The following is an 18030-nucleotide window of genomic DNA, read 5'->3' on the forward strand; positions in this document are numbered from 1 at the left end:
TCAACTGTTGTTGGTCAGTAAGAACGCGAACTAAGTATGTTGGACCCTGGTTGTTCTTGATACGTATACACCGCTTGACAGGTAGTTCTTCTTGATATAATTCAGAGTTGATTTCCTCATCGGTGAAGTCAGGTTCTACACCACGAATGACCACTGATAACATTGTAGGACGCCGTGGTGGTATTTTTCGTCCGGTCGAGCTTAAAGTAGATATTTTTGCTTTCAACCCAAAAATTTCGAAAGTAGCCTTGTTGCGGACATGAGTGGCGAAGTTTGGATTGGTCGATTTCAGGATTATACCTCGACGCGTCTTGATGATTTCTCGTATTTCTGGACGAGGAACGTACTTTACAAGTTTCTGAAAGACAGCGCTCACTGTGTCATATTTTAGACCATAATCAGTCAACAAGAAGTTATAAATGGTTTCTAGGTGAAGCAATAGGTGATTTTGAGCAGAAGTGGATGTCCAATCCATACTAGTGCTCGTATTATGAGCAACAGTAGAATCTGCGATTGTTGTAAGACGTTGTTTCTTCGTATCCAATATTTGCTCGCCATCAGAAAGAGATCTTGATCGAATTCTTTGTCCGTTAGTTACACAGGTTGCATAAGTTGTTGGAACACTGGTGGTAGCTTGTACTAGACGTGTAGTGCCGGTAACAATACGCGGTTGCGTTTTTGCCGACCATGTGGTCCGATATTTAATGGACATGTTGAAACCAGATTCGATTGTCCGGGAGCATTGCCCGAGTACGCCATAAGGATGAAGAGTACTAGGGCCGAAGCCCAAACAAAGATGAAGATGATGAAAGGATGATTAGATGAAGTTCAAAAATTAAGGAACCCTTCGAAAGCGATAACTTTCATCAATCCCCTACGTGTAGTATTTGTGTTATGCTCACAGGTACATTTTGCAATAGCTGGTCCTCGCTGACACACTCGTAACAGACACAAGAGAGGCTAGGTTTCTTGGTAAGGTATCAGCATAAAGATTTTTAATTTTTTTTTGCAGTCTACCCGTTTAAAGTGTTGCGCCCTCCCATACTTTCGGTCGCTGGCGATTTTGTTAGCGATAACCGCAATAGCTTGGCTATAGCGATTTTTGAGAGATCCTTCCTGTTCCTCATCCCGGGCTTTTTTCTGTCATTCCTTTGAACACTACTCTCCAGACTAATCAAGCCAAATGTGTGTAGTGTTACGGGTTTGTCCAGAGAACTGTTCCAACCTTGGTGGCTATCCAAACGGGTCACCTTACCTACAATTACTTAATCATCACACACTGCATCTCGTTCGTTTTTTACTCTAGGGGCTTCGGCCCGAATCCTGCTCTCCATAGCGGATCCACATCAGATCACTGGGGCTTCGATGGATTGTCGGCATGGCGGACTACCTCCAGTATTCCTCGCCCCACCGGCTCATGCCACAAAGGTGGAAAAGCGAAAGGATAGCACACGACATCGCAGAGCTTCTGAACACTCAACTGTCTCCATCGTCTGAAAGCCTCCAGTCGATCGCGATCGCCAATTCATTCAGAGAGCTATGCTGAGCGTTTAGTGAACTCACCTCCAGCAAAGAAACAACATTTAAGTCGAACATCAACTTCAGTTGACACGGACTCCGAAATCGCTCACTCTTCATCCTCATATCAACGCCAAAACTAAGTCATTCCATCAGTATCAAAACCAGAGCTTCATTGCTTTCTCCTTCAAAATTTTGATCCAAAATTCGACAACGTCAAATACGTAGTTCTTCAAGTTCGTAAATATCTCCCAAGTATTAATCTCACTCAAGTTGTCAAATCCCTCAATGGGATAATCTTGAAATCTACGGACCCACATTTCGCTATTACTGTACGAAATAAGGTATCTTTCGAAATCTTTGGGAAAACAGCCGAAATTGACACCCTCAGTTCCTCTTGTCGAAAACAACCACCACCTCCGAAAAAGCCTCCTCTTCTCTCCGATGTTATCAGGGGCGTTGATCCCACATACACGAATGAGGAAGTTTCTGAAGAGCTGAAACTAGAAGGCTTTACCATCACCAAAGTACTGCGCATCCGGAACGATCAGGGACCCACTTACATGATGCGAGTCTTAACAACATCGGAAGAAACAATTGACACCATGCTCGCACATGGCGGCATGATCTATAAAAAACGTCATCGTGTAGAACCCTTCCGATCATCACCGCCACTTCCAATTCGTTGCGAAAGGTAGCAAGCATACAATCAGCACACCACTGCCAACTGTCTGCGGCTACTGCACAGGCATTAACCCTACCGGTACTTGTCCGAATTTAGAACTTCCACCCCGTTGTGCTACCTGTAACGAACAACATCCCACATACAGTTACAAGTGCAAAGGAAAACCTCAACCTGAAAGTACTCGACCTGAATTAGTTGCTCCACTTTGCACTCATGATTCTTCTACCAACACGGATTTCCCCAATGATTCCACTCCTGTTACTATAGATAAACTTCTCGCTTTTACTACACTTGCCTTGCAAAACATCCACCCCTTTATCCGTCCTCACATCCTTCAGCAAATCATTCACGCAGCCCTTATCATTTTTCACGTCTCTTTCAACGCAACATACTCTAATACCGATGCTCATTTTCATACGTCACATCTTCCGTCTTATTCTTAACAGCCAACTCTTACAGCATATCATCATGGCTTTAGTGTTTCTATTTCTTAACATCCGATCCTTTTTTCAAAAACAAACCTCTCTTCGAAGCGCTTCTACTCGAGGAAAAAGTAAATTCATTTCTACTCGATGAAACCTTTTTCAAACGATCGGATACTAGCCATAAGCACGCTATAACATCCTCCGTTGTGACAACACTCTTCCTGCTCAGCGAGCAAACGGTGGGGCAGCAATTGGCTTTTACCACAACCTTCCATATAGACGTCATTCTAGCCCAATTCTCAATCTCTCTGAGCATGTAATAACTACATTATTACAACAACACAACATAACTACATTATTACATCAAATACAACAGGCATCATTCACGGTTTACCAGCCCCATCTCGCCCTATTTCTCAGACAACTCCTGATATAGTCATCACTTCCAATACTCTTGCCTCCCATTGCACCGTTGACGTTCTAGCACTACTTGGCAGCGATCACACGCCTATTAAGCTGACGTATCGTCATACCCAGGCCACTAAATCTGCTAATCTCCCACCTCTACGGCCAACACTTCGATACGATAAAGCTGATTGGCAAAAATACCGTGACTACATTTCTCAGTCTTTACAACATCACACACCACCTGCAACAGAAGAGCAATTGTACGACAGCATCACTACCATAAACTCGACTCTCAGCCGTGCCTCCGAACTGTATATTCCAACTACCTTCTCTACTCCCTATAAACCACATCTTCCACCTCAATACTTATCCATGATTCGTCGCTCCCGTCAGCTATACCGTGATTACCTCCGTACTAGGAACCCTGAAACCCTCCATCATCACACTCAACTACAGCGCACTGTTCGCAATTACATCAAAGCGTACAAACTGCGGAATTGGGTTAAGAGTTGCAATGACCTCAACGAAAACAGCCACCCAACCAAATTCTGGAAACGATTCCATGCTCTCTGTGGCAAATACACTAAGCCTTCTTACCCTCTTCTTAATAATAATGTACCACTCCAAACAGATCTGGAGAAAGCTAACGCCTTTGCAGACTACTTGCAAGATATCTTTACACCTGCAGCACCCTCCACTCCACATCCAACAGATCGCCTGAATCTCGCACCTCCTCACTTACAGCCCGACGTCACTCATTCACTTCCACATCACCCTCTTACCATATCTGTTACTACCGATGAAATCATGACTGTTGTAAATCGCAAAAGAAATTCCGCCCCAGGCTTTGATAATATTACATATCGCCACATTAAAGAAGGTCCATAATTGTTTCTCAATCTGCTTGCACTCATCTACACATTCATCCTTCGAACTGGCTTTTTTTCCGACAGACTGGAAAACTTCCAAAACACTCATGTTTCTGAAGCCTAACAAGCCTCCTACTGCTACATCATCTTACCGCCCTATTCAGTTGACATCCACTTTTAGTAAAGTCCTGGAGCGCATCATCGTTAAAATATTACATCCATATCTCGAAACTAAACATCTTCTTCCCATTCACCAAGCAGGATTCCATCCTTCATATTCAATTAATGATCAGCTTCTTCGCCTCACCAGTCTCATCACCTCACATTATAGTTCCGTCAAACCCTCTTGCCTTCTGTTATTTGACCTCGAAAAAGCTTTTGACAAAGTTTGGCACCTGGCACTTCTTCACAAGCTCATTCAACTCAAATTTCCCGTTGCCTATATCCGTTTAATCTATCACTTTCTGGTTGGTCGCTTTTCTTACGTCTCCATTAACGTTCAGTTGTCTCATCCCATTTTTCTTTTGTCGGGAGTACCTCAGGGTTTAGCTCTTTCACCTCTTTTGTACATCCTTTTTGTAGCAGATTTTCCTTCGCTTCCTCCTGACATATATCGTTTTCAATATGCTGATGATACTGCTTTGCTGGCCTTAGGAAGGACTATTCTCCAGGACCTGCAAGAAGCTATTAATCGTTTTACTCGCTGGTGCTCTAAGTGGTGTCTCTCTATAAATCCAACCAAAACACAAGCCATCACTTTCATTCCGAAACGCAAACGCTCCAAAGTCCACCGAAACCCATCGTTGCTCTCTCTCCACATCCGAAATACTCCCATAGTTCCCACTCGCACCGTTACCTATCTTGGTATCATGTATGACCAGCATCTCACATGGAAACCATATCTCCAGAAAGTCGCTGCCAAAGTCTACCAACGCTTAAACCTTCTCAAGCGTCTTACTGGCACTACCCGGGGCCTTAAACCAGCTACAGTTCTCAATACGTACAAGGCATTTATGCACCCCGTCCTTACGTACGGTTTCCCTGCCTGGCTTTCCGCTCCGCCCACTTTTTACGAAAAACTTCGCATACTAGAACGACATGCATTCCGAATCGCTCACCGCATACCACTCCTCAGTCCGACCCGAGCACTCTATGACCTTATCACTTTTCCAAGCATTACACACCATATCGAATCTCTTAGGCAGAAATTCATCACAGCGCGATATAGTACTCAATGCGCTATCATGAACTCCATCCTGTCCGCCCTAGCTAAGCTCATTCCCCACTATGTCTGCTTTTCACCTTATACTGCTATACTCTGCCACCTGACCATCCGGATTTGTTTCTGCTCGAAGACTACCAACTTCATGCTCATCTACCTTACATCTTTCCATCCTTCACTGCACAGTAACACCTTTTGTTTCTAACAGGGCTCCCCATGTCTTCATCTGCCTAGAGCAGCCCCTAGGCAGAAGATAACACGCATTTGTTTTACTAATGTGCCCTGTATTGTCTCGTGTATCGCATATCGCCCCATCCTTCATTCTCATTCTAAATTGAATCTCGTTGGCAGTCTAACATCCCAAGATCACTTAATCAATAACCATGTATATGTATTGTAACTTCATTCTTTATCTATTTATATCATCAATCTTCTTTTAAATCTTGTGCTTATAATGTTCTCACCTTTTGCATTATCATTTCCTTGTTTTATTTGGTATACACTTATATTTATATTATTATGTTACTGTTGTTATGTTCTTATGTTTTTCAAATATCCCTACCATTCACATATGATTATGATCGAAAAGATCATAATGTCCTTGTTCTGAAATAATAATAAATACATGAAGTAATAAACAACCCTTATCCCACATATCCCTTATTTCTATATAGATAACCATTACTTCACTTCTGTCACCTAAGAGAGAGTGTAGCCCTCTAAAAGGAAGCTAGCCTTTGGCTAGCACTATAAAAAAAAACTTTGTGCTGAATTGACACACAAGTAACACGCTAAAGTGGTAGTCATTTTGTGTTGTTTCAACACCTCATTTTTTACAGTGGTAGTCATTTTGTGTTGTTTCAACACCTCATTTTTTACAGTGGTAGTCATTTTGTGTTGTTTCAACACCTCATTTTTTTACAGTGGTAGTCATTTTGTGTTGTTTCAACACCTCATTTTTTACAGTGGTAGTCATTTTGTGTTGTTTCAACACCTCATTTTTTACAGTGGTAGTCATTTTGTGTTGTTTCAACACCTCATTTTTTACAGTGGTAGTCATTTTGTGTTGTTTCAACACCTCATTTTTTACAGTGGTAGTCATTTTGTGTTGTTTCAACACCTCATTTTTTACAGTGGTAGTCATTTTGTGTTGTTTCAACACCTCATTTTTTACAGTGGTAGTCATTTTGTGTTGTTTCAACACCTCATTTTTTACAGTGGTAGTCATTTTGTGTTGTTTCAACACCTCATTTTTTACAGTGGTAGTCATTTTGTGTTGTTTCAACACCTCATTTTTTACAGTGGTAGTCATTTTGTGTTGTTTCAACACCTCATTTTTTACAGTGGTAGTCATTTTGTGTTGTTTCAACACCTCATTTTTTACAGTGGTAGTCATTTTGTGTTGTTTCAACACCTCATTTTTTACAGTGTATTTTCATACTACTACTTTAACTCCTGTTGCGTATTGAACACTGTCTCGGGAGAAATCGTTAGAAATCAGCGGGTGGCATGTACGAATCCTGGGAGGCCGATGAAGCCCGATGTTCCAGGATCTGGATATCTTTGTTTAGATATTTGATAACGACATACTCGTATCCTAATTTTTTGCCCCTCCAAAAACACTTATACAGAAATCAGCCCCTCTTATGACATGCACTGTAGAACAGAGCTTGTTTTTGGAGGAGGGAGAATAAGTTCAGAGATGTTGATGCTGGCTGACTCCAATACCAACCAATAAATGTGGTTCTTAAGCTTCAAAGAACGCACCTGGTACATTTTATGAAAATTGATTTTAAAAAGTTTCCCTAAAATATTTTCTTAAAGTCGGAAACATTCATTGCAATAATGATTTCAGGACGTGCCCGAAATTTCCCATGCGCAATATCTACGCTCATGTTCATGTGGACTACCCATATTTCAAAGTACTTCTTTTCCCATACATCTCCCCTGGTTGAGACTGTCCTAGCCCAACTAACATATCTCATCAAGCTCACAGTCAGAACAGAGAGACAAGGGGACCAAGATAATTTTTACAGGGACTAACTTGGGTTCATAGTTTGTAAGTATATAAATGCTATTATCCTTTATATGAAATACGATTTTCCTTAATGAGTTATGTTGAAATAAAATCATCTAAAATACATGGAAGCAGTGGAGTAAGCTAAAGTCCGTCATGGAAGAGAGTAAGCTCCATATGTAGACAAATCTTATTACAGAAAATGTTTATTTTTCCATATTGTCTTGCTCAGGGAAGTTTAAAAGCCCGAATCTCTTTATATACGCCATGAGCACAATTTAAATTGATTCCAACAATTTCTGAAAATTCTACCGATAAAATTTCCTTCCTTCAACAACACAAGGAATCGTTGTCAAGTTCAGTAAGCACAGAAACCTCCATGATAACAGTGGTCAAGTAAAAAAAAGAAAGAAAAAAGAAAAATAAAAGAAAGAATCTGTTGCCTTCTCTCGAGAAAACAATAGGTCGTTTCACTTTTAGTCATTATATCAACATCTCTCTCGCAGAGTATACATATCGATGTCCTCGATTCCATAGGTAGCGATCATGTACCTATTATACTTGCAATTTCACTGCTCTCCTCGCTCTCAACCTATCCTCAGAAGCATAGTTTCGAAATACACTCAACCCTAGCCAGAAGGCATTAGGTTTGGCAACATCGCACGGAATGCTGAATTGCATTCTAACCCGTTCCTACTACTATTACTACTACTACTACTATTATTATTATTATTATTATTATTATTATTATTATTATTATTATTATTATTATTATTAGAGGAGAAGGTCTAAATACGGGCAGTGGTCTAAATATGGGCTAGGTGACGTTCTAGACTCTTATATGCTTGTGTAGTACTACCACCTAGTGACAAAGGTGTGAAAGCATTATTCAAGAACGAAGGTGGTGACGTGATTCAGTTAGCGACGAACAGTTGCGTCTGGTTGATCAACTTGTGTGTTTTGCCTGTGTGCAATCGTGGGAAAGTTTTATCAGGTGTGTGTTTTGTATTATTTTTAACCATAAGAAAACCCAGTTTGAAAAATTGTAACAGGTAAGTTGTATTATGCAAGGATAGCACTTGTAGTTAGTAGAAAACAAAAGGTAAATAATATTGTGTACGAGTACTGTTGCGTAACAAAGCAAAATCTACGAATGGTCTAAATACAGGCTACCTTGCTAGGTCTAAATATAAGCTACTAGCCCATATTTGGACCATCATTGTAAAATTCTCAAAACTATCTCTTTTGTTTCAGCATGCCAAGATCGAAACCCAAGTACACTCCAAAAAGCAAGAGAAAGATATGGAAGCAAGAAGGCATGACGAGTGCTATTTGCGCCGTAAGAGAAAACCGCATGGGGACGCTGAAAGCAGCAAAGACTTTTAATGTGCCACGCACAACTCTGCAAACGTTAAGCAAGAAACACAATCTAACTCTCAATGAAGCAGCAACGACAAAACTTGGAAGAAAACCGATATTAGGGGACGAGCTTGAAAAGCAATTGGTTGAATATCTACTCCTCATGGAACAAAATTTCTTTGGATACACCAGGAGCGACTTGCAACGTATGGCGTATCAACTAGCTTCACGAAATGGTCTTCAACATCCATTTAGGGACACAGAGGCTCGAAGATCGTGGTTTGATCTTTTCCTTCGTCGGCACAGAAACGTTATTTCGCTTCGTAAACCATGTGGAACGTCTTTTGCTCGCGCTTTTGGTTTCAACAAGAAAAATGTTCGGCAGTTTTTTTCGTCTGCTCAAAGATACTTACGAAAAATATAAATATCCTGCAGAGAATGTCTACAATGTGGATGAAACGGCCCTTACAATTATTCAAAGCAAATTCCCGTCTATAATTGGAAAGAAAGGTAAAAGACAAATAGCAGCTCTAACTTCTGCAGAGAAAGGTGCAATAATCACAATTATTGCCTGTATGAGTGTCGCTGGACAATTTGTGCCTTCCATGGTAATATTTCCGCGAACGAACATGAGTAGTCAGTTAATGAAAGGAAGTTCTCCAGGTTCCGTTGACGTAGCGCATCCTAGTGGGTGGGTACAAGCCAATTTATTCACCAAGTGGTTTTCCCATTTTGTTGAGAAGTTCGTCCGACTGAAGAATCACCGGTTCTGCTGATTCTTGATGGACACTATAGTCACATTCGAAATATTGACGTCATTGAGATGACGCGTAATCATCACGTTACCATAATTTCATTGCCACCACACACAACTCACAAACTTCAGCCACTAGACAAGACCTTTATGGGTGCCTTAAAAGCTTATTATATTGAGGAATTAAGGCAATGGCTTCGTCATTCGCAACGACCAGTTACACCTTATGACATCATGGAGATATTTGGAAGAGCATACCTTAAAGTCCAAACTGGGGAAATAGCTGTAAATGGTTTTAAGTCCACAAAAAATTTTCCATTGAATCCAAATATTTTCAGTGATGCAGATTTCAAAACTTCTGAAATTGAAGCACAAAAAACATGCAACCCAACCCTTAAACCTACTGCTGCCCAAGATCCGAGCCAAAACAGCAATGCCCAAGATCCTGTCCCTTCTACGTCATCGTTTGAAGATTTTCCCTGCCTTACATCTCAAGATACTCACAACACAGTATCTGGTACTTCAAACCTAGTAAGTCCATTTCATATTTCAACAGTTCCTATAATTAAAGAAAGGCTCAGCAATCGAGGTAGAAAACCAGCACGTGCTACTGTTATAACGGGTACTCCTCACAAAGAAACAGTTCTTACTTCCTTACAAACGTCCCGTAAATGCAGGAAGTCATAATCGTTGACTACCGTTGGCCACAAATCTGCAAATGTAAAAAGGAATGCATCTAGACAGAAAAGAAGACAAGGATCTCTGGAATTTGCAAGACAAGAATCAGATTCAGAAGAATGTAGGATGGTGATTTCTGATTTAGATCTTTGTGATGATGAAGATACTAACTTAGATATGCCTGCTGGACACGAAAAGCCTGATGACGAAGACGCAAATTGTATATTCTGCGATAGGAAGTTCTCTGAAGATACACAAGGGGAGCAATGGGTTAGATGTATAATGTGTTCAATGTGGGCACATAACGAATGTGCTGGTGCGGAAAAGGAAGACTACATCTATGACTTTTGTAAATAGACAGTCATCACCTATACATTATTCTTTCACCTTATTTTGTACGTTCAAGCATTTTTCTTAGTTCTTTGTGGCAAATTTCGAAGGTAGCCCATATTTAGACCATACTTTCAAAACTTAACATTATGGCCTCTCTCAGAAAACTGTGTTTATTATTGTTAGTCTTGGAATTTTAAGCTATATTTGTAACTCTGTTATAAAGTTAACATCTCTCAACATATTTGGAGTTGTTATTTCGTACATTCCTTAGAACATTTTATTGATATTCGAAAAATAAAAATGGTAGCCTATATTTAGACCTTCTCCTCTATTATTACTTTTGCTATGGATCTGTATAAGTACAAGGCAAACTTATTTTAATGGAAGAAGTTTAATGAAATTTTTTTAAAAAACAATCGTTAAATCACTTTTTGAATATTATTTTAATCTTATTTTAACGAAAGAAGTATTATAAAATAATTTTAAAAATAATAAGAAAAAATTTCCTACGGCAGGTTTTGAACCCACGCCAACAACAATTTTCCTTACTAGCATGTTGCGCTAGATCACGCGATTACTAAGGCCGACAGCATCTAGCGTTTACTTTGTGCCATATGTAAGTCATGACTCGTGATCGCGATATAAACGTCATTCATTTTTCCTACATTGTTGCCAAGCGTAACCCCGTTCACAATGCCTTATGGCTAGAGTTCAGTGTATTTCGAAAATACGCTCCTCAGAAAGTATTCTGTTACAAACGAGCTTATTGGGAACAATATCGCTCTGATTTCGACAATGCGATCTAGATCACACAATCGATGTTCTTACTGAATCTATTCAAGGTACAGCACACCGTTTCACTTCAAGTGAAAGGAATTTTCATGGATCGGAAAATTTTCATTACGATGTAGAAACGAGTGGAAGAAACTTTTTATAAGCCGGACAGTTTTGGATATTATGTATAGTGATGTTAGGTGGAAAATTTTCCACTATAAATCGCACATTGAGCTACACAATTAAATTTCTGTAGAGGAAAGTTAGTTAGCAACAAATTATAATTTTCCGATTACCTTTGGGCAACCGGAAAATTTTCTAATATTTCAAGTTGGGAAGTAAAAATGTACATAGTGTTTCTCTATCTCTCTTTCTTTCTGAGAACTCCTACGTTGCTAAGGGGTTAGCATACGTGCCTTTGGCATGGGAGACCTGGTGTCGATTCCCGGAGGGATCTCATGTAGTTCGGATTCGACGTTAATTAGTTGGTCCCGTCTCATGTAGCCTTGCTGCTGAAAGGGACGTTAAACTCAAAATCAACTCAATTCAACTGTCTCTCTCTCTCTCTCTCTCTCTGTGTGTGTGTGTGTGTAAAGTGCAGAGAACATACATCGAGTTCGTAGAGTACAAATATCCCACTCTATTATTTAAAATTTAAATTTATTAAAAGTGATGAATATTTTCCAATTCACAAAACATACTCCACTTATTCCTACATCGTTGTTTAGCCGTAAAATTTATTGGTAATAAATATTGTCTTGAAAAGTTTCATGAAATGAAATTCTAACGATTCTTCTTCATTTCTTCAAAAATATTTCAAAAACTTCAGTGTGTTCTTCCCTCAGAATCCACCTTTGATCTCTCAAAATTATATTTCGTCAGTTTAATACGCGTAAGACGAAGTTTTCTTATAGTTTTACTACTGCAACATTTATAAACAAGTAGAGATAATATAAAGTGCCTACTGTAAATTTTTGACTACACAAAATTTGAGTTTAAGTAGCTCATGAAAATAAATACTGACCATTTTCTGAAAATAAACATTTATTTAAGAAGAGAACGTGACATATAACTAATAAGGAAGCTGATTTGTGTAGTTGTTCTTTCAATAAAATAATAAAAGAAACGTAAAAAGCTGCACTATTAGCGTTGCGTTCTAAAAGCAATAAGTAATTTCATTTTAATTTACAAAATAAAATATATATATATATGTACTTGTTCTATCGAATCGTCATTATTTCTAATACATTTTATACATAATAATGGTAGTTTTACAATACAAATGTCTGCTCTAAGATGTTGATTACACAAAATTCCAATATTGAAATTAATTTTTACGAGTGTTAAACACAATAAAATCAAAGCATTTCTTCTTGATTTCTGTTACAAAAATAATCTTCATAAGGAACTTTTATGTAGTTATTTCATTATATATGCACGCCTATATGTGAAGAAATAGTGGAATTTTCTGTTTTTGAAATAATTGATAAATTCACAAAGGGTTCTTTTTGATTTCTTGTTATATTTTAAATATTGGAATGGGAAATTTGTTCTCTACGAACTCAATGTATGTTCCCTGCGCTTTACACATACATATATACACAAAGAGAGAGAGAGAGAAACACTATGTACATTTTTACTTCCCAACTTGAAATATTAGAAAATTTTCCGGTTCCCCAAAGCTAATTGGAAAATTATAATTTGTTGCTGTCTAACTTTCCTCTACAGGTATTGAATTTTATAGCTCAATGTGCAGTTAAATATAGAGGTAAATTTTCCACCTAACATCACTGTACATAATATCCAAAACTGTCCGGCTTATGGAAAGTTTTCCCACTTGTTTCTACATCGCAATGAAAATTTTCCGATCTATGAAAATTCCTTTCACATGTTTCTAAGAGCAATAAAACTTTCCGATTCACAAAAAGTTGTTTCCCTTCTTGCTTCAAAATGAAAGTTTTCCGACTAATAAATATTTTTTCAATTTTTACACACAGGACAGACAATTTTTCGATTCATGAAAAATTATTTCACTTGTTCCTACATAGTATTGAAAATTGTCTGAGCCATGAAAATTTTCAGATTCTTTAAACGATCTTTCACTTTTTAACATTTCTATACATGAATTCAATCAATTTTATGATTACTAAGAAATTATTACTTAATCACTGATATTTGTTTAGAACGGAAAATTTTCCACCTCACATCACGGATAAACAATGATGTATGAATAAGTGGAGTGATTTCAGCTGGCTCCAAGTAGACTTCATGATGGACAAACACCGTGCGCGTGGGTTTTCTCGGGGTTCTTTCGTTTCCTCCCACTTTATTCATACCACCATTGCGTTCATTTCTCATCATCACAGTCTCCATTAGCCTAGCCGGCATAAGTGTGGGACGTAAAACTGGAAGATTTCATTTCATTTTCTAATGAGATATACGCAAAGCCCACTTCAAGCAAGCTGAAATCTAACGAAGACCTAAAGCACCAGAGGTGAATGCTTTACCACTGAGCCCCTTTGCCCCCTACATACTTAATAGTTCAGACGGTCGCAAATAGGAAAAGTTCCAAATTGTCAACTGCAACACAAGTATATATGTTAATTTACGAACCTCGGAGTAGATGCCACATAGCCCTTTTGCTACTTCTAATCCGTTTCTAATATCCCTCAGCAGACTTTCTATCGACTTAATATACTATAGGGTAGAATTTATGTACTCACAAGCATGAAATAGAATGATGATTATAACATCATATCATATTTGGTTCCTAAACCTACGTGACTACAAGAATGTAGAATACTTTGCAGTGGACAAACACCATGTGCGTGAGTTTTCTCGGGGTTCTTCTGTTTTCTCCAATTTCTTCAATACACAAATTTTCATTCATTCTCATCATCATCATATCCTTTAATAGCTTACATGACATAACCATGGGAAGTAAAACTGAAATATTTCATTTCATTTTTTAAATATACAAAATCAAGTTCTCTAGTCACATAGCATAACTAAAAACATAACAATATGTAACGGGAGATGATATAAAGAACTCCAATTATATCAATTATACATATTATATATCAATTACATCAATAAGAAAATGCAATTAATATATTACATCAATTTACTAAGCAATTCTCATATTAATGATGTTTTGTGTTCATTTGTTTCGAGCTTATGTTCTCTTTCAGCAGCGAGTCTAATGAGACCTCTCTCATTCCTAAGGCGAGAACACTTATCACTTGATCCAGGAGATCACAAGCAGAGGTGCCTGGCAACCCTTCCTTTTTACCCAGATGTGTGTGAATCTTCAAGGTAATGAGATCTGATAAGATCGGAATGCAAATACTGTTGCAAAATTGTGGCAAACAACACCAAAATCGGGTCGTGGCAAACAACACGCCACTGAAAACATCATATTTGGAGACGGTTTATCCTCTTACATTTTGTTGTAACTCTGATAATAACACAGTTACCCTATGTCAAGGAACTTTTGAGACATCATATATATAGAGGGTGTTAATGAACTATACCGACAAACTGTAAGAGATGATTCCTCACATCAAAGTAAGAGAAATAGTTCATATGGATCTATAGGAAAAAGTGCATAGTTTCAGAGCTAGGGCAGTCCAAAATCACGAAGGAGCCAAATTTCCACAGGCCCTGTTTCGAATTTGAGAAGCTGTGGATGGTGGTCATCCATACGCAGTACAAAAATGCACATTTCATTAATGTTCAATGGGTGTACAGAGTATTCCCTGCAGGGTGAAATTCCCAGTCATGTCATCAACCGAATTTTGAGATATGCTCTGATATTATGATTGGGCCAAAGTAGGCAAACGATAAGTCTTGATAGCAGTGAACACGGAATCCTTTGGTGCGATGTCGGAAGTGTTAAGGATCGTCAGCAGCACGGTCTCTCGCACTTGGAAAAATGCATGCTGCGATGTTTTCTTTCATGCTTATAAGTGAAGAAAACGTGAAATATAACGTGACAAAATACATCGCATCACACGTTATTATGAACACAAAAAACATGGAGCTACCAGTTCCTAACACTTCCAAATTCCCTCCGAAGCACTGGATGTTCATTGTTGCCAAGGCTTACCTCCTGCCTCCTTTGGACCCTCCTTGAAATCAGGATATATCTTAAAACTCTATTGTGAGCATATCTGAGAATTACACCCTGTAGGGAATATCCTCCAAACCTATTGACAATTGATGAAATATGCACTTTTGGATTGTGTATGCGTGGCTTCCTTTACGCTGATAAGAACCACCATCCACAGTTTCTGGAATTCGAAATGGGGCCTATTGAAATTTAGCTTTTTCGCGAATTTGAACAGCCCTAGCTCTGAAACTATGCACTTTTCGCCATAGGTCCACATGAAATTTTACTCTTATTTTGATGTAAGGAATCACCTCTTACAGTTTGTCGGTATAGTTCATTAACATCCTGTATATATATACGGGTAAAAGTGAAGGGGATCGCGGGCGGCCGCCGTTCTCCCTTCCAAAAAATATCTATGATGTCCCCCACTTTCTAAAAAATACAATGGGCAAAGATAAACAGGGGCACGGCGTGACTTTAAGTGTCCCCTTACCTTTTCAGATCCACTTTTACCCCAGTATCTTTACCTATATATATATATAGTTTAAATAAATAAATAAACAATAAACAACAATGAGTTCTATGAATTAGTATATGTATCATCTCTAAGCACTTTTTCCCGTTATTCACTAATATTATCGTAGACTCTATACAGTATACTTTCGTTAGTCCGGCATCCAACAGTCCAGAATATCCGGTGGTTCAGCACCGGCATGGTGGATTTTTTCTTTCTTTTTTAATCCACTTCATAGTAGGCCTACAACAGTACAATAATTTGGTATCAGTCTGTATTCTTTAAAATGTATAATTAAAATTATGTTTTGGCTGTATTTAAGTTGAACTGATAACCTTATTATTTCTGATAAAACAACAAGTTATAGCAATATTCAGTCTACGACTTAGCGTCTAGCCATTGATAAACGAACTGCCCAATAATCCGAATTTTCGATTATGCTTCATTGGCCACGTCCTGAACGTCCCGGATTATCGGAAGTCTACTGTACAATATTTTTACAAATTTTACTTGGCCTTCTAAGCAGATTTCCTTTGGCGTGGGAGACCCGGGCTCGATTCCCTGTGGGAGCTCATATGGTTTGGATTACACGTTAATCAGTAGGTCTACGTCTCATATAGCCTCGCTGCTGAACGGGACGTTAAACTCAAAATCAACTTCTAAGCAGATTAGTATAATCATTTTAGGGGATGTATAATTACTCCTACTACCCTCAAGTTTGTTCCCTCTCTCAAATAATAAAAAAAGCTATGATTATTATTCGATTCGAATAAATTCTTATATCTGATCATTTAATATAGAAGCAGTAGTAAGTTTTAATTTAATATAAATATTTACTGGGTACACAGTACAAACACGTGCTAGTTTCCTCTCTTTTCCGCTGCTGTTTTATCAGAAGACATAAAAAGCCCACATTCATCAGAGTCTTAGAAGCCGTTCCCCAACTGCTTCCATGTTTAGCGGGGTGTCACAAAACCATCTGGTTCGTATGTGGCCAACAGATTAATAGTCATCAAACCGTGAACAAGCAAACACATCGCCTCTGCGTTTGATGTTGTCCTCCCTGAACAGGAGAACATTGAAATCTCTATTTACTTTGCTCGAAAGGAGGAAACCGTCATTAGCAAACGAACAGAAAGAAACATAGAAATTGGGCTAACGTTTTAGGAGAAATTTCGTGATTGGAAATTAAATATAATAATAATAATAATAATAATAATAATAATAATAATAATAATAATAATAATAATAATAATAATAATAATAATAATAATAATAATAATAATAATAATAATAATAATAATAATAAATGCTTTTAATCATCCACAATATATATATATAGTGATACTGGTTATAAAATTGCTGAGTATCGACAAGCAGATATAGTAAAGCATGTAAAAAAAATTCTACCATATTACCTAAGCTACTTCCCTAGAATCATTTCTCGGTGAATAAATCAAATGCGTTTATTAGTCTGTAAATTGGACACTTGACCAAGTCCCACATATTTATTCGGAGTGATGATGGAGTTTACAACAATATTCGCATAGTGTACAAGCACTGGGTCTCACGGTTAAAGATATGCACAGAACTAAACGGTGGGCATGCTAAACATGCCACGTGACTGTAATTGTCTCATGTGTGTTAGCTCTCTATTTTCGTGGTTATTAAAGAATATGTAATGTGAGATGTTATAAAGCTTGTTTTTTTTACTTTATCCTTCAATTCGAAATTTCGCACAGCAGGTTTCACAGCATTTCACACGTAACGTCAGGTTTCACAGCATTTCACACATAACGTATCCTAAATCTATTCACAACTTCAAAACCGTTACAGGTTTTGGAAAAATAACCTTACCATTGGGTTTCTCTTCGAAGGAGGATATTGTTTAATATGTCACACGGCCAAGTTGCCATTTAAAATAAACAAGTTAATTTCAAGATGGCGATCACCAAGATGGCGGAGGACAACCTTAAACATGTCATAATGTTTCCCCCCTCGCACCAGCATTGATCCCAATTGACTTCGGATCGACTGCATTTACAGTTTCTCAAATATTTAGCCCAGTCCAGATTTTGTATTCCACTTAACAAAATATTATCTTACAATTACTTCGGACATTTGGACATTTTCCAATATGGTGAATGAAGAAGTTGTGGGATTTTAGTATGTCATTTAAATAATCTTTATCAACATCTATGTCAAAATTTAACTTGTTAATAATTACTTCCTAAACTCAATAAAATTTTAAATCAGTTTGACAGTAGTTTTTGGAATTTTAGAATTTAGAGCTAAATATTTCTAAAAGTATGCATTTTATGAAAAATTGTTTCTCTTTAAAAATATTGTGTTATCTATGTTCT

At 37.9% G+C, this 18030-nt stretch overlaps 1 protein-coding gene across 1 annotated transcript; it reads left to right on the top strand.

Moving 5' to 3' along the window:
- The first annotated feature begins 894 nt into the window (after positions 1 to 894).
- Positions 895 to 3924, top strand: LOC145672449 (uncharacterized). Its single transcript, XM_081741603.1, has 2 exons — positions 895 to 904; positions 3005 to 3924. Exons 1-2 carry the CDS (start codon positions 895 to 897, stop codon positions 3922 to 3924), a joined length of 930 nt encoding a protein of 309 aa, XP_081597729.1.
- The last annotated feature ends 14106 nt before the right edge of the window (positions 3925 to 18030 follow it).

Source organism: Thermobia domestica, chromosome 16, assembly GCF_964235325.1.
Source record: "Thermobia domestica chromosome 16, izTheDome1.hap1.1, whole genome shotgun sequence".
NCBI classification, from domain to species: Eukaryota; Metazoa; Arthropoda; class Insecta; order Zygentoma; family Lepismatidae; genus Thermobia; species Thermobia domestica.